Consider the following 19,185-nt stretch of genomic DNA (forward strand, 5'->3'; position numbering starts at 1 on the left):
TACACTGAACTGACTGGTGTTGGTGGAACCAGCTTGAGATTGGCTGTGCTTTCTGACATGGCATGTTATCATGCTGGAAGTAGCCATTAGGAGATAAGCAGCCTGTGGCCATAAAGGGATGCACATGATCAGCAACAATACTCACGTAGGCTGTGGCATTTAAACAATGCTCAATTGGTATTAAGTGGCCTAATGTGTGCCAAGAAATATTCTCTACACCATTACACCACCACCATTCAGTCTGAACCTTTGATACAAGGCAGGATGGATCCATGGATTCAACTTGTTTATGGAAAATTGTAACCATACCATCTACATGTGGCAGATGACATCTTTCCAGTCTTCTACTGTCTAGTTTTGGTGAGCATGTGCCCACTGTAGCCTCAGTTTTAGTTGGAGCCCGGTGTGGTCTTCTGCTGCTGTAGCCCATCTTCTTCAAGGTTCGATGTGTTGTGCATTCAGAGATGCTCCTCTGCATAGCACTGTTGTAACGTGTGGTTATATGAGTTCCTGTCGCCTTCCTGTCAGCTTGAAGCAGTCTAGCCATTCTCCTCTGACCTCTCTAATTAACAAGCCGTTTTCCCCCACAGAACTGCCGCTCACTGGATGTTGTTCGCACCGTTCTCTGTAAACTGTAGAAAAAGACAGTGTGCCTGAAAAGCCCAGGAGATCAGCAGTTTCTTCAGATACTCAAACCACCCCATCTGGCTGCAACAATCATTCCACGGTCAAAGTCACTTAGATCACATTTCATCCCCATTCTAATGTTTGCTCTGAACCACGACTAAACCACATGACCATGTCTGCATGATTTTATGCATTGAGCGGATGCCACATTGTTGGCTGATTAGATATTTGCATTAACAAGCAGGTGTACAGGTGTATCTAATAAAGTGGCCACTGAGTATGCTTTGTATTGAAGTGCACTAAAAAATGTTCTTGTGTGATTCTGAAGGCAATGTCTTTAACTGCAACAACATCATATTTATTATGACATTTATTTATACACTTAAATCAACATGTTAAGTGTATTAAGTTAAGTGTTGCAAGGTAGTGTGTATGTACATAGTACCCATATGAATAGTATTCCATTAAGAACATATCACTCTTGGTGGTAAAGACTGTAATTGAGCAGTTCCCAGTAGATGTCTTCTTTTAAATTGAAATTAAAATTTCACCCATGTCTGAGAAAATAGTTCCCCTGACATAGATGGCCAACTGTGACCTCACACCTTTTCTGCTTATTTTGATTTGCAGGCTCTCCAAGTACACAAAGCATATGGGATTTGTCTGCTTTTTTACCGGGTAATACTTTTTACATAAACCTTATATTAACAATGGATGGGTAACATACACATCGATCCATACATTGTCTTTTTGTCTATAAAATCCTCCCTTTCTTCATTTACAAATCATAACTGATTAAGACTGGAGCAGCATGCATTGAATTTAAAGTAACTATTTTAACACAACAGATTTGAGCCTTCTTCCTATTTCCTTTTTCTGTTCCCCATTTCCCTCTTAATTTATATAAACCTCCTCTGAAATCTTGCGTGATCATAGGGGAAATTAATATAATTACTACCACACAAACTAATAATTGATATGACAATACTCACTGAGGCTTATTCAGTCAAATCTGCAGTGTGTGTGTGTGTTTGTGTGTGAACAAATTTGAGTTTTGAGACCTTGGGAGTGAGGATTTTTGGAAAGTGATACTTGTCTGTCCTCACTTTCAGACAGACAATCAAAGGGCTGTTTGAGCATTCAGACTTGGTTTTAAGGTTCAGGTTAAAATTAGGTTTAGCGTTAGGCATTTAGTTGTGGTGGTTAAGGTTAGGGTATGTCAATGAAGGTCTTCACAAGTATGGAAGTACAATGCTGTTTGTGTGTGTCTATTGTAAGTTTTTTGTTCATTATTATTGTCACAAACTAGCTCACGGAAAATGACAAGGAGGGACTACACGTAAGGTTCTACTTAAAAGTAGATCAGCAATGAAAGCAGTGTGTGGAATGGAGATGCTAAAGGTGCAAACCAAAAGAAGGTGCTGCAGGGTGGATGTCAGCTGGAGGAAGCACATGTCATCAGCTGACGACCCTCCACAATTAACCAATTGTCTACTGAGGTTGGACTGGACAGCCTCCAAGACAGTGGGAGGGGCGTCACATTATGCACCTGTTCAGAGGGGCCATTGTGAGGCCATTTTTTCCTGCCCCGATGGTAAAAATGGTAAAACAAACACTTGAGTATTGCAATTTACTACTTGTAGATTTAATGTGTTGGGTTTACATCTCTATCTTCTTGTTTGTCTTCACAGGTAGGTGTTCTCACATGTCTTCACAGTAACAGAATACAGGGAGGAGGGCGGAAAACAGTGATGTGAAGTGTTGCTTGTGAGTAATTCCAGAGCAGAAATTGATTTTCTCTAACATTGATGAAGCAGAATATGACTTCAGTTTTGAGTTATGAAGGTATAAGAAGTTGCTATACGATTATTTTCCATTAGCAAATAATCGTACCCTCCTGGAAACTCCATTTTATACCTTAATTGATGTACTCAAAAACCTCAAATTGAGGCTTTGAAATAGTCACACTGTTAGCAGGCAGAAACAAGAACCTGTGGTGGGCCAATCGATAGAAACTTCATTATTGGGAAGCCTGGCCAGCAATCTCCTTGGCTGCAGCTGTGAGGGGCATACATTCTACCACAGCACCTGTTCTCAATGATATATCCAGGCTGCACCTGCAGAGGCATAAAAGACACACTCACACCACACTGAGGTTTAACACTCTTGTACTATCTACTACCATCTCTTTCTCTCTCTGTCTGCCTCTACAAGCTCACAAGGTTTTCATGTTATTTTATACTTTCCCCCTATTTCTGTCTCGCCCCTCCAGATGAGCTTTCTCATATTCGTGCCAGGATGCATCTTTAGCAGCTGTCAAGAGCAGAAAGGGAGAAAACTGACGGGAGAGAACAGAGGAGAAGGCGAGCAGCAGGGGAGGTGTGAGGAAGGGAAAAAAGGGAGAGCAGTTGAGTATTTTTTCAGTTAATAGAAATAGACCTTTGGGGTTCAGTGATTGTGCAGTATAATATTATGTTAGGACAGCTCTATTTTTACACCAAAACTGGTTCCATCATGGCAAGCCACAGAGTAATTTTAAGCATTTTTCCTTTGTACCTTTCCCTTTTTGAGAAAACTGGGTCTTTACAGGAAGTGTGAGCATCTACTTTTCAAGAATAAGTACTCTTTCAGCCCTGGACTCAACTCTCACATTTGTCCTAAGCTAATCCTTCTGTAGAACAAAGCTAGTGAAACCAAAACTGTAGATTTAGTCCCAAGTTGCATTAGTAATGTGACACACTGACACCCGCGCTATACCGTACTGTATATGTGTGACTGAAACATTACTTGTGGTTTTTTTTTCAACTCAGCCAGTAGATGGCAGTGACAGAGCAAGAACACGCATGGCTGACTTTACAGATTAAAGTAAACCAGTACACCCTTTACACAAAGAAAAGTGCATTATCTACAGAGAAAATAGTTGTCCTGGTTATTTACACTCCATCCCATTTTGCAGGCCTAATCAAAAATCTACGCTTCTCTCTCTCCCCCTGCTTGCTGATGGCTGCATATACAGCGGGAAATACTGACGCCTGTCCCCCTTGAGACTGAGGGATGCAGCAGCTGCAGTGTGGCTGATGCACACTAGAGTGCACCGGGCTGGAAAATGTTGTTCCAAGACAAAAATAAAGAAAGAGGAAAGGTTATTTATTGTCTTAAGCCCTCTCGTATGTCCTCATCTTGATGCTCAATGTCAATACTGGGACTTTGTCAAGAGAGAATATCTATATGCTAATAGAGCCCATTATGCATCCAGGTATTGCAAAGTAGGCAGAACCATGAGGACTATCTCCCATGGCCAACTCTCAGCTCTGACTGACATAATATATGAGGACTGAATGAGATTTCTGCCCTGTTGAATAGACTCACTGAACAGTGCATTATGTGGTACTCCACTAAACTGAAATCTGCAATTGTTTCAGGAGTTTGATTAATTAGATGTTCTTAAACAATTCTTCATGACTGCAGTGTATAGATTTATCAAGAGGCAATTCTTCAGACATTTTATTATAACTAACAACACAGCTGTCTGGAACTGTATAATACTCACTCAACTCAATAACGATCAAACTTAACTAAACTAAATGTACTGGGTTCTGATTTTTTCAAAATGACAGCCTAAGGACAGTGCAACATTGTTTCGACCATTTGGTTTATTTGCACTGTGTGAATGCCACATACAATATATCTCACGTCAGACTTTTTTAAATTTATAGTGCAGCTCCCCAATATTCTGAAGCATTTACACAATTACACCGATCAGCCCAAAGGGAGACACTCCACGGCAGGTCAAAACAATGTGGCAGTGAAAGTATATTTGTTCAGATGCATGCAAGATGTTATTTTTGTAAAGCTGCTCCTGGCACAGTTTAGCAATGTAAAACATGTATTGTCCAATTTTCAAAAAGGGCAACTTGCTATAAACAAATAAAATGAAAAACTGCTGCTAACCCAATAAACAAATCATCCCAGTGGAAGACATTGTGGTTGGACTGCACAGATTGTTTTTAATGCTTCTACACAGATTCCAGACTAAAGTTTTCAAGCTACTGTATCCTGACATGATACTTTTGTCTGGTCATACTACTGGTCTTACTTAACAGTCATGGAGCTGTCTCATAGCTATCAAGATAGCTTAGCAGCACTTTGATTAAAAGAAAAGACCAAGGTTAACAGGACATCTGTTTGGAAATCTGGGCAGAGATTACCCAGCCTCATCTCACACAGTCTCAGAGCAGCAAATGATGTAATTAAGACCAAAGTAATACTGCCTCTTGGCCTTATTCAACCTTCGTAGTACTTTTTTGTCTGGCCACCACCATTTACACATACTGTTATATTTGAGAATTCACAAAAAACAAGAAAACAAACAGAGTTTAGTTGATATACCACACTTGAGAAGTTGTGCAAATATAGCAGAGGATAATGGAGAGTGACAGACAAATGAAGATAAAGACATTTGTATGACAAGCAGCAAAGGACACAGGCCAGATTTGAAACCAGGACATTGCAGTCATATTGTATGAACCTGTTTGCTGTCCCACCAACATGATTCATGTATCCACAATACAATAATGATGAAATTATTTTGTATTTTGACTGATTTGGGGAAAAGGACGTACTTTTACCAAACTTTCCCTGTCCCTCAGTCTTGCTCATGATATTGAGATGAGTTGAGACTTGGCGAGTCGATATTGAGTCGAAGGGGGACTAGTGGGGACTAAGAGACACAGAGGTCACAGTATCAGGTTGACAGACACAGAGCATCACTGGCCTTTGTGTTACAGCTCCTTGTAATGCAACTGAAACAGAGTAAATAATGTAAAGCCAACAATAGCCTGTAACATAAAACATGTTTGAAATGGTGTATTGTCTTAGAAGTGCTCTCTGCTGATCCAGGGGCCTGTTTCACCAAATTTGCAGCACAAAAGGTGCAATTTGCAACATGAGATAGTTTCCTGTTAATTTTGACACATTGAACAAATCAAAACAAACGCCATATTTGCAACCTGCAGGTGCATTTGAAAGCCCAGTAGAACTAACATTTTCTGGAAACTGTAAGTCACAGACAATTGTGAAATGTGATGTTGCCACCATTTGTGATGTACGCATCATTATAATTATTACATTCAACAGTGTCACATTTTATTACACAATCGCAACTCTCAATGATCAAATGTCAAACATATTGTAACACATTTTATTTGGTCTTTTATGGTAATAGATATAGTCTGCAAAAAAAAGAAAAAAGAAGAGAAATTAAATGCAGTGGGAGGCATCACTTTCAAACACCATCTCAAAATATATAATAATATTTCAATTATTTCTAATATGCTGTACTTTCCATCAGATGAATTGATCTTACCAAGCTAAATACTTATAACAATGTTTCTGTTGTGTCGTCCAAGGTAACTGCTCTGGACTGACTCCTCACAGATGATCAACAGCTGAACACCTCAGACCCTCTGCACCTCAAGGCAGCTCTCAAATGACTCTCATTTCCCTGATCTGCTGCTTTCCCACGCTCTAAAGCCTCCCAGCCCACTGTGCCTACAGTCTGTGTTTACAGAAATATTTCTGAGCTCAGCGCATGGACCAAAAAAACTGGATGCAAGAAGGATTTGTAGATGATTCATATTAAAATACTGTGTAGCTATGCCACTGAAATATACTGTATATTATGCAAAGTGCCTCATAAAACTCTCAGGGATTTGGTTTATTTCTAAAATCTCGTCAAATAGTAAAGGAAATGCATAAAGTTTAGACCCCAGTATTGTCCATCCACCAGACCATTATGATAAGGAATGACAGCAAAGACCTTACACAGTATGAGACAAAATGAGTGTTTGTGACTGTCTCAATCTGCCCTTTTCCAGAGAACTTCAATCACTCAATTTCTCTGAGCAGTATGCTTCCAATCCCAGCAAACAGCTGGCCCGGCATTTAGAACACATGAGGATTAGGGGGTTGATTTAGTTAAAGGCTCAATCCAGAATCAGACCATAGCACCACTTATGATGCCAAGATCACCTCTCTGCTGGCTTTGTTTATGATATAGTCATGCTTTTTGTATTGATTTCATGCATGTACAGCATGTATGTAGAAGCTAACATGAAATTAATTTCACAGTTTGATTATGGTTGCAATGATTGTAAACCGAGCAAAGACCACTTTTTGAAGACACACAGATAATACTAATCTATTAATCTATCTATCTATCTATGAATACAGTTAGAAAATCAAAAGACAAAGTTCAGAAACGATATGCATTATATCATTATACATTTGCTTGAATTTATTCTGTACAGATTTTCTCTTTTTTATCTGTAGTGTTTTTTAACTAATGCTGGATTAAAGTAATCTCTAGGCTGTGGATATTTTACATCTTGCTTAGTCTCCCGTGTCGTTATAAGCTTGGTGGGTATCATATGGTTTCTCTCTGCCACAGGAATACAAGGTATGCAGCTGCTTTTGACAACATGGGTGTGTATAGAGGGTGCAGGTGTGTGTCGATGTGCTTTGATGGCATGCATGAAAAAGGAATGTGTGAACTCAAGTAGATTTCCCAGTGGCCATCGGCTCTCATTGGTTAGCATGGAGGACTGATTTGCATATGGTGGGAGTGTCCTGAGCCAGCACTGGTATGAATGACTTGTTCAAGTCAGATAGCAATAAGGCACAGCACTCAGCAGAGGTCTGCGCTGCTCAACGCTCAAAATGCCTTGGTTACTTAAGATGTTACTCCTCCCGCTATAAGTGGAAAGTTCTGGACTAGGACATAAACATGTTCAACAGCAGACACCCCAGCCTTAGCAAAAGAGGAGGAACATGGGTAAGTTTTATGATAATTCACTTTACAGACAGAATTCACTTTAACACAACTACAAGTACCTTTTATGATACTGTGAATACTATTTTATATTCAGACAGAGACATGACTAGGCCCCTCTTCTTCTATACTGGTTTTATTCTCATGGCATTTTTAGTACTTAAACTTGTGCAAATGAATCTTAAACTCTTAACAAATTGAATTTAATGTATTGATTGGCTAAAATTATATCATAATGGGAGTTAAGTGAAATGATGACAGTTCAAATCATTGTTGCAGGCATCTAAAGAGCTCTGCAACTGCTAGTATAACTTAATACTAATGTTCACACTTAATAATAATACATTAGGAAAACCTAATTTTGCAAATATCATTCTATTCTGCAACTCTTTTATTAAACTGTATTATCTTTAATTATCTTGTATTACAGGGATTGTGCATCCTCTTGCTTTACACCAGCCCTCTTTCCTGTTTTGCAAATTTCAGCCACGCAAAAGAGCTCATCTATAAGATAAAGGAGGGATTACCCAGCGGGACCTTCATAGGGGCCATTGGAGTAGACTTAAATTTGGATTTCACTGTTGAACCCCCCTTTTTATTCAGTCTTCCGCAAAAGAAGGTCAGTGAACAGTATGTGAAGCTAAATAATACCACAGGGGAGCTTTACACATCTGCTACAGAGATTGACAGGGAGACCCTCTGTCCTGATAACTCGGAGCGACAGGGATGTGTCCTCTCACTGGATGTGTTTGTTTTGCCTCAGCAGTATTTCCAGCTCGTCAAAGTTAAGATCTTTATTGCGGATGTGAATGACAACAGGCCAAAGTTCCCCGTGGATGAGATCTATATGTCTGTCCCAGAAAACACACCAATCAATGCTCGTTATGCGGTGGAGCAGTCTGCAGTTGACCCGGACCTGGGTCCTCACGGAGTGCAGACCTACTGGCTTGTTAATGACTTTGGCATGTTCACACTGGATGTTGAGGAGAATGAGGGAGGTGAGCTGACACCTTTCCTCATTGTGACAGAGGCTTTGGACAGAGAGACCCAGGCTGAATACATTACAGATATCATTGCAGAGGATGGAGGGACCCCTCCTCTACTCGGCGCGGCTACTTTAAAAATTGTCATCACAGATGTGAATGATAACTGCCCCCAATTCACAGACTCACAAATTAATGTCACTCTGCATGGGAATACCACCAAAGGGGCACATTTGGCACGTCTGCATGCTTTTGACCCTGACCTTGGTGCTAATGCTCAGATCAGCTATGCTTACAGTGAACGTGTGCCAAGGGACACCAGAAGCTTGTTCCATTTGGACAGAATCACAGGAGTGATCAAGCTAGCAAGGAAAATAGACACTGGAACAGCCACGTTTTACAAACTCACTATTCTGGCAAATGGACCTGGTTGTATCCCTGCTGTTGCCACTGTTACTGTCCATATCATCAAAGTTGTTACAGGACCCCCTGCTATCATACCCCGGTACATTGCACCAGAAAAGGATGGGGTGGTGACAATTAAGGAGTCTGAGCCAGCATTTTCTCCAATAGCTTTTTTTACTGTCAAAAACATTGATATGAACCATCGGGTGGACTGTCATTTGGAAGGGACTGGTCCCTTCAGGCTTGGCCCCTATCAGCTGTTCAAGAACGAATACCTGCTGGAGACTACAGAGCCCTTGGACTATGAGATGACACAGGAGTATGAGCTAATTGTGGTTGCTAAGAATGCCCGAGAGCTTGTCATCAAGACCTTCCTTATGGTGCAGGTATTGGATGAGAATGATAACGCACCAGTGTTTCAGCAGTCTTTGGTGAAAATATCTGTGGAGGAGAACAATCCACCAAATACCTTTCTGACGCAGCTCCAAGCCACAGACCAGGACAGCAAAAGCAGAGGGGAAGTCATCTACCTCCTTGGAGGTGATGCCCCAGGGATCTTTGTTGTGGATCGCGTGACAGGTATCCTGACTGTGACCACATCGCTAGACCGTGAGGAGAAAGAGACATACCGGTTCATAGTGAGAGCAGTGGACCAGGGGACACCCAGGAGGGAGTCGATTGCAACTGTGGTGGTGACTGTGCAAGACCGCAATGACAACAGTCCACGCTTCATTAATAAGGACTTCACGTTCTTTGTGCCAGAGAACTTCCCAGGGTATGGTGAAATCGGGGTCCTCTCCGTGACAGATGCTGATGCTGGGGAAAATGGTTGGGTGGCCCTTTCCATCCTCAATGGCAGCGACATCTTCATGATCGACACAGGCCGAGGGGCGCTGAGGGCCAAGACATCACTGGACCGTGAGCAACAAGGGACATACCAGCTGTGGATTGAGGCCATTGATGGTGGGGAGCCTGTGCTTTCCTGTGTTACTATGGTGACCGTGCTGTTGTTGGATGTAAATGACAACCCTCCTATTGTCCTCTTTCCTCAGTCTAATCAATCTTACATGCTAGTACTACCCAATACACTTCCAGGAACATCAATCACAGAGGTCTACGCTGTGGATAAGGATACAGGCATGAATGCTGTGATCGCCTATAGTATCATTAAGAGGAAAGGTGGCGAGCCAGGATCATTTGCCATTGACCCAGAAACAGGAAATATCACATTAAAGAGGGAGCTTAGCAACCGGGGCCTCTACAGTCTACTGGTGAAGGTCACTGATCATGGTCAGCCTGAACCGCTTTACTCAACAGTCATGGTTAACTTCTTTGTCAATGAAACAGTGAGCAACGAGAGCTACATCCAGAGTCTGCTGACCAGAGAGGCTGACATTGAGATAGAGGAGAGGCCCTGGTACATTGGCCAGATGACAGAGGGGCCTGAGAGGTATGAATTGTTCCCCTGTCAGCCTGTCCTCATTGCTCTGTCAGTCACGTGTCTGGGGCTGTTTTTCTCGGTTGTTACACTGACATCTTACATATGCTGTAAGAGATTTAAAAAGCACCGAAAGAAAAGATCAGAAGTGGAGATACCTTTAAAAATGAAGAATGACTCAATGCAGGTAGTGAACAGAAAGCGCAGGCAGATTTCAAACATCTGATATTCAGTTGTCCACACATCCAAAACCACCACTGTTTACATGAATGTTTACAAAACTCACTGTGAGTAGTGTAGTTCTTACATGACGTTGCTCTTTTTGCATTTGCCATATGATTGTTGTTACTGCAATATATTGTGATTTGACTTTTTTGAGATGAGTTTCTGTCATTAAAAAAGGCACCTAGTACCATTCTTTATTCTGCTTTTTATAATATCTAAGAACCATGACACCATAGTAAGAAATAAATTGGCGTCAAAGTAACAACAGCTTTATTACAAAGTCATAAGAGCAACTCATTGAAGACTACTCAATCTAAGGTCCTATGTAAATATTGTACAAAATGTTTTACAACTTTATATAAAACATTTGCATTGGAAGAAAAGGACAAGATGGTTCAAGGCACAACAAATGTTGTTTTAGAAATATTGCATCTCTTTACACTACCTGTCACAATTATGAATACCATGAAAAAGAGATTCAGAATCAGTTTCATTGGCCAGGTATGTGTACACATACAAGGAATTTGACTCCTGTTTTTCGTTGCTCTCTACAGCTAAAAACAAGAAAAACAAACTCAGCAAGGTAGCATGTAAATGTATTACACTTGGATACATCTGGAATCTAAATCTAAAGTTTTAGCTATTTTCATAAAGTAACCATGCATTTCTAAAAATACAATTGATATAGAAAAGGCTAATCAAAATATATTACTTTATTTAGGGCACTGTAATCCGCAGCGCACTGTGTCAATATACATCAAATTCTATAGTTGTGTTAAATATATGCTTACACACAAATGCCCTATCAAAGTATTCGGTATGATGAGCATGACCATCTATATTTGAAACTGAAAAAATAAGATTGACCAAAAAAAAAATTATAATCTTAACTCAATGCCCACTTACTCGTTTCTCTAGAGCTTTCAATTGCATCTCACAGTCATCCTAGCTCAGTTGTAATGGAGTGACATGCATTCCATGATATATGAGTGATATACCATTAGATGAGGTTCTAATGGTATATAGCTCTGGAAAAACCTAGAAAGTGGAACTTGAGTTAAGATTTTTCTTGTCAGAATTCATGATGTCTGAGAGCCATGTTAGTAAACAGATGCCCTATTTTCTGTGAAGGCTCACACAATAAATGCCATCTCAGTAAAGCAAAAAGTCACACATTTTTATCACACTGAACAATTTGAATTGTGTTCAGACTTCTTTGTCATAAAACTGCTTGAAGTTGCATACATCACCCTCCTTTATACAGTCATGCAATTCTCAATGTGTCTGTGAAAACATGATAAGTGTTTGTGAAAGAAAATCAAAGTAACTATTAAAGATGCTATATTTTTATAAGACATTGGATTTTCTTCTGGACTGATATCACCCACATATACCTACATATTTTCAGATGTGTGTGTGTGTGTGTGTGTGTGTAAGAACACGTTTGTGATGTTTAGTATGGTTTAAAGGCACTATCTATTCTATTTACTCTCAGATTGATTAATGCACAGTTAAACACTACACAACAGCGAAACAATTTACACATCTTCTGATGCTGTTTAAGCAGTGTTTACACTGATTAAGTTTGAAAGCACAGCAAGAAAACAGGCCTTTACTTTGGATTTTACTAATTGACAAACACACAAAGTGGAGATCCATCTGTGATTCAAACTCTAAAATGGTGTATGTGAATATACCTCAAATGTGCGGCATATGGTCAAAGCCTTACTGATTGGGTAACATTGCATTAAAAAAAAAATCAATGAGTACCTCTTTCACTAGTGTATGAATAATTAAGTGAATCATTAGTCAAATCTAGTCATGTTTGGATTGAATCCTCTTCAAACAAGATTAAATTTGGTGTACAAATTAACTACTGCATTGTTCCTCAGAGATGAAACAGTTAAAGATCAAACGCCTGAGAGCCTGTGTTGTTGTCATCACCTGCATAGGTCAGAGCAGGTGAGGTAACACCCAGAGTCACACTTAGAAGGAAAAACACTGTGCTGACTTGTAGCTACAGCTGCTCCTGTCTGGAGCGTCTGAGGATCAAATCAATTTAGTCCAAGCAACAGGTCTCACCTTTCTTGAGTGGCATCTGCAATCACTGTACTCCTTGTACAACCACAACTCTGTGAAATACCACCCAAGACATTGCAAAAGTGGTTTTGATGCTTTCTGTTTGACTAGATGAACCCATAGTACCCAATGCTTTAAAAAGCTGATGTTCCTTTGCCCTGCGCTTCTTTGTGTGTTTGCTGTGAAAGTTGTCCTTGACAGGAAGGCTTTAGTACTATTTGTATTCCTGTTAACTATGCACACTCCCAAGTGAGGAACTCAGTTGTTATTACATGTCATTTTAAACCTCTTGAGGTTTGGCTCTTAAAAGGAAATATGCAAACAAACCTGTGCTGAGGATGCATTAACACATGCAGCTTCTCAAGTTATAATCAGCGTTTCAGGACGGAAGCATGCCATGTAAGCATAGAGCACATCAGGAGCTAGAGACAGCTCAGTGTAATCCTCAGTAATCACCTCAGGCTGAACTGTGCATTACACAAATAGGCTGAAAGATGATAATCATACATATATGCACACAGTAACAATATAGGTGCTGCAAAAAAATAAGTCAGTGTTATGTGATAGAACAAGTGTAACTGGCTTGTGTTGTTGATTTAAAATCACTAACACAAGTTTCTTGGAAGAAGAGTCGGCCGTGCAATATAGTTAACACTTTGAACAGGTTCAAACGGGTTCTTGCTTTTCTGTGAAGCTGTTTGAGATAAATAGAAGAAACCGTGCAAGCACGTTCATACCTACAACATGTGTGTTTGAGAGTGCTAGAGAGAGAGAGAAAGAAAGAGAGGAATGCCTTTTATTAGCAATGCCAGTTAGCAGAAATAAGTTCCATATGTTAGTGCAGCTTCCTGTCTTGCACTACAAAATTAATCTCTGTGTGGCAAAGACACCTTTATTTTAAATTTAGGTTAATAATTTCATCTTTTTAAATTGTGCTTTCTTTAAGATAAGCCTTTGAGGTGTCTCTGACCTGAATGAATTTGAAACAAATTTGTTCTGAAGGTTTGGCCTCATGTAGCAGCTTAATTCAGTCATAATAGATGATCTTCTTGGAATAAGTTTTTTTTTTGCAAAGATCAAGGCATATTTGTGGATATTATTATGTCTTCACTGTGCAGGAGAGTATCCAAAAAACTTTGTATAAAATATGGTACACAAATATTCAGTATGTCTTTTGCTTCTGTTGGAACAGGTTCAAATGCTGCACCCTTGGAAAGCCAGGTGCTATGTCAAGATCAAATCTCCCCATTTATCAAGCAGAATCAATACCTTGGTGATACATTCCATATCTGCTTACAATAAATAACCTCAGCTGCCAGGCAATGGTTGTTCTCAGCCAAGTGACACAAAATTAAGATGGTTTCTGCACAATTTTACATTTGTTTTTTACACTGAGCAAACAATTACAGCATATGATTAATTGCAGTAATAACAATGGAGGTTTTATTTCCCTGTATCACCTTTCTCTTCTCACCCATTCCGACTCTTTCAATTAGTCATTTTCCCTCAGCATGCTGAGAAAGGAAGCATGCAACAGTCAAACTAGCCTTTTAGGCCTATTATGGCTCCAACCCAGCTGTTATAATGAGTATGCTCCTGTGTGCAATAACAAACATTGGTTCTAGTTAATAAAGGGTAAGGTTCAACCATGACATCACATTTCTTTTGCACAGGGTGCAGATACTTTTGCATTAAAATAATCTGCTATTTGTGCTTTAAATGGTTATTTGGGCCCTTTTTTATTTTGATGGTTACAAATTTAGGCAGCCGCAATTATGGCTGAATTTTTAATGGTCCTATACACCTTCTGTGTTTACAACAGCACCACAAACTACGTGCTGAAAGCAAAACCCAAGAATCAACACTTTTTAACATGACTAAGAGTCTACAGCCTGCTAGCAACTCTGTGATACAGCACTTGAGCTAAACATTAGCATCAGCAAGCTAACATGCCAACAATGACAATGTTAACATGCTGATGTTTAGCAGGTATGTTGATCATGTTTACCATCTCAGTTTAGCATGTTAACATCAAAACATTTGCTACTTAGCACTAAACACAAAGTACTGCTGAAGACGATGAGAATGTCATTTGTTTTGAAAGTATTTGGTCTGAAGCCTGATGGAAATGTGACACATGGAAATTTTGACCATATGATGGCACTAGAAGAAAGATCACAGGATCACCAAAGATATTACAAATCGTCCTGATGGGAACATTAATGAACATCCAGTAGTTGTTGAGATATTACACTCAAAACCACAAATGTCAACCAGATTTGACTGCTGAAATTCAAATCTGATGCTTGTGTCAGCAGCCCTAGCAATTTGTTCTGCAGTCAGTGAGTCATGATCCTACTGTACAGTATCAAATAGCAATTTGATCTATACATTCCCCTATCCAACATAATCCTCCAAATGACCTTCAACCCAAAGTTAATTGTTTTTATCCTTCAAAAGCGTCATTTAAATATCTCTGTCTCATTGCACGAATCCTGCTCTGAGTTTTACACGGCTAGAAACAGCTGGAAAGGGGGTCACCCAGACCGAGACCCTCCACAGCTTTTCTACATGACTGATCATCTCCTGTTGCAGTAATCCTGCTGACAGCCAGTCCGGCATCTTCAGACCAGGGCAGAATGGACAGTGGAGGGGTGACTTGGCTTGAATCAGGTTCTTGAACTCTTTGTGACCCCAAGGATTAGTGTTCTATACTGCATACTAAATGCAGGTTATTAAAAAGACACCATTCTCAAGCAGAGGATGTGTTAAGTCTATAAGGCATCATAGATAGGTGGCTGCACACATTTCTTGATAACTCAAGCTGGCTTTCAAATATGTTTTTTTTTTTTGTCTTGCAGATTTTTTCTCAAACTCGTACAGATACAGATAGACTACAGACCCAGCTCAACCACCTCTCTCTCTCTCTCTCTCTCTCTCCAGGAAAGACTATCTGAAATTACATTAAATTCTTAATGGTGTAGACAGCAAGTAATTACCATCAGTCAAAGCCCGATCCCATTTCCAGATTGGCTTTATTGTAATGTCTCTGCCTTGAAATCAAACAAATAAAGACACAATGAGAGGCCCAGGTTGGGTTACACAGGTCCACTGAATAGGAGAGGCTACATTTCCCAAGTTATGACATCAAATACAACCCCCCCACACACACACTTTGTTCGCCATCTTCAATAATGCATCTCCATATTCTCCCGCTGAAAATCACTGCCTTTGATCTAAAACATCTTTCATTTGCTGTGATGCAACAAAATATAATCCAATCGCACTCTTTTGATCCTGCTGTGGATTACATTACTAATTTGCTTTATTCGTCCATCCCTATTTTTCCTTTCAGTTTCATCCAGTTTCATCTCAGCAAAACACAGAGGGGCTTCCAGGGAATTAACTACGGCAATGTATTTCTGAGCAACTTACTTTTTCCCACAACTGCTAACGATTTAATGCCGTGCTGTCCTACCACTGTATTTATTCACCCATCCCAACCCTAAGGCACTTCATGTGGACAGAGTTGTCTCAACAGTTTCTTTTCCCATGACAATTATGCTTCAAGATAAGTGTTTCTGACATTATTAATGTAACTCTGAATATATAAATCTTTCAATGAACTATGTCAACTGTAGACATTTCAGACATAATTCTCAATGTCACAACATTAATTTGCGACTATGGTGCACACTGAAAAAAAGAAACAAATATTCTGTGTTGATCATATGGATGCAGTACAGTACTGTTCATTTTACTATACAATAATAGCACAAGCAAACACTTTTGAGGGTTCCTAACTGCTCATTTGTTTATCATGTTACTACCCAGAATGTACTGATACCAGCCTTCACAGACAGTCCTCACAATACTAATTCATTCAATGGCCTTCAGTTAACATCTTCAGAGAGTCTTTTCCGACAGTGACAGTAAGCATAATTACAATTTAGCACTGTTCAAAGGATTTTGTTCATCTATTGTGGGCCAGTGACATGCTGTTTCTCAGTTTTAGTAATGTGCATTTTGTCAGCTTTTTGGAAATGTATATGTATTCTATGAAGCAAGATAACCAATCATGTATTATGATCCGTTATAGTATACCCAAAGGAATTCTTTTATAATAAAGTACTGTGAGAAATTCCCAGAGGCAATTTCCAAACCAGTAATAACGGGTGTCAGCCAGCAGCACTCCCCAGATCAAGAGGAATGTTTGCAAGTGTGTGAGTAGTTCCTCCTCCAATTGACCATTTCGTGACTGTGTGTTTGTTTGACTAAGAAAGAAAGAATGTCAAATATTAGACTGCATTTGCAGGAGTTGTTAGTTCACCAGGTTTGAAACATTTTAATTGCATCTAATTCCAACAAAATGTTTGTTTCTGTGACACTGTTTTGTTTGTGTTAATTTCAATGCAAGTACAATGCAATGGTCTGTTTTCAAATACAATTGCCTTTTAGAAAATATCTTAAAAAATGTAAGTACTTCTATAGTGCAAAGGAAAATGTATTCTTAAATTTGCATGAATAAAATGCATGCAAATACCAGTAACCAGCTTTAATGTCACCACAGCTCCTATAACATTAGTGTTTTAATTCAGGTTAAAACCCTTTATGTTGTAGAATAGGACAGTTTTGAAATGTTTTATCACAGACATGGAAATATGGAACATCTCCTCCTCCCTTGGTGTCACTTTTGATGTTTAATTGACAGGTCGTTGGATTAATTAGCTAATCAGAGTTGACCTTTTGTGTAGTGATGAACAATAGAAGAACTACTCCTGTTTTGGCTGGATTTTTCTGCAAAAATTCCAAGCAACTTTTAACAAGTGAGGAAGGGAGTGTTATGGGGAGTTCAGCAACAGGTGAGTTTTGACAAATGACTTTAATTAGCAGTGATACCATGTTATATTCACACATTTTTCACGTATCATTAAACAGTTTCTTGGCATCACATGAATTATCACATCCCTTTAGGCCTCAAACACAATCAAATAAAGACCCTCTCATTCATGAGTTGATGTGTGGAATAAATTTGGCACAAGTGACACATATGCTGGTCTCATTCCTCAGGTGTACTGAGACGCAGTTGACATCCAGCAGAAACAAGTCACTTTTTGGATTGGCAAGGCTGTTCTGAGTTTCCTCTGTTAGCTTCACTTATGCACCCCATGGTTTACGTAGTGCTATAGCCTACTTGATTTAGCTAATTCACACGGCTGAAGCCTCACATTAGCTTCAACTAAACTTTTGCATGTATTTTTGCATGGAATTCCCTATTTCTTACAATGGAGTCTTGTTAGGAAGGGATTACTTCACAGCCAGTATGGAGAGGAGTGACTGATAACTGTCAACATACATATGAGTACTGTATTAACAAAATCTTCGTAATATCCTTTGCATTTAGAGAGGTTTTCCAGAATGTTATCAATCCACATTAAGCCTATGTTTTAAAAACCTGTCTGTTGTATTTGGTTTAAATCCTGGGTGTGCTGAACTTGAACCATACTTTTGAAATTCTTCCATTCACAGTGGTAAGGATTTTGTGAGGACATTGTGAGTTTTCATTCAATTGCATCATCTGCATAAAGTGGTAGTTTAGTCTCTTTTCCAATTATGTGCTGCTTTTCTTCTTTTGTTTTTTCCTAATAGCTAAAGCTACAGGTTCCATACATTGCAGCCAGCAGTAAGAGAGGACCCCCCCCCCCCCGTCTCTTGTTAAGATACATATTTCAGGAAAAAGTCCCGTTTAATCTCTGGGAAAATGTGCTTTCTAAAGTTACCTGAGTAATGTGGAGGTGATTATGACAATGAAACAATCTGAAAATCTCTCCAATAAAAGTAGTGCATGCACAATGTGCCTAAATCAGCAGTTAGTCAGGCCATTTACTTTAAGGGAATGGCCTTCCATACCCTCATTACCAGTAAATCCCCCATCAACATGTACAGACACACTCAAAAAACTGACGTGGCTGAAAAGAATGCTTTTGTCAGTTATAAATGTCAGAACCTTTTCATAAAGTGACATTGAAACAATACCCGTACTCCCTCCCTGCCTTTAAATGTTCCTCAGCCCAAAATCACATATTTATCCCGAAAGGTTTAACCATCTGTACAGCAAACATCACGCTCTATGGTTTGACCTGAGACTGAAAAAGAGAAACTACCAAGGCAACCGTCAGTTTATTTTACAAAATGATATGTGAATTACATCAGAAAGTTAACGTGTTCCTAGCCCTAATAAAGGTGATTGAAATGTGAGTCAACCAGCCATTCCTTGAAGCAACGATGTTCACTCGCACCAACTGTTGAACTGGTTTGCTTCCAAAAGGATGTACTTCATGCGGGCTTATGAATGCTTGTGTTTAATTGGAGCAGGAAATAGATTTCTAAAAGGGAAGGAGCTAACAAGAAGAGAATTTTTAATGAAATAATATTCTCTGGTTAGTTGACTACAAGGGTAGCTGGAACATCAGTATTTGTGTTTTCAAAGACCACTAACTCCCCCTCCACTTGCTTTTCTTTACTCGGCCGACTCTATTTCTCTGTTGGCTGATACAAAACAGAGCTACATTGACCCTCAAAGAAACGTCAGCAGAACT

The 19,185-nt window shown here is 39.5% G+C and overlaps 1 protein-coding gene across 1 annotated transcript in view; it reads left to right on the plus strand.

Moving 5' to 3' along the window:
- pcdh20 (protocadherin 20) overlaps nucleotides 1-10,508 on the plus strand; it is a 48,266-nt gene extending 37,758 nt beyond the window's left edge. Inside the window, exon 5 of the mRNA XM_070905893.1 lies at nucleotides 7,887-10,508. Within this exon, the coding sequence (XP_070761994.1) occupies nucleotides 7,887-10,508 (2,622 nt within the window). The remainder of the gene's footprint in view (nucleotides 1-7,886) is intronic.
- The last annotated feature ends 8,677 nt before the right edge of the window (nucleotides 10,509-19,185 follow it).

This window comes from Enoplosus armatus, chromosome 1, assembly GCF_043641665.1.
Source record: "Enoplosus armatus isolate fEnoArm2 chromosome 1, fEnoArm2.hap1, whole genome shotgun sequence".
NCBI lineage: Eukaryota > Metazoa > Chordata > Actinopteri > Centrarchiformes > Enoplosidae > Enoplosus > Enoplosus armatus.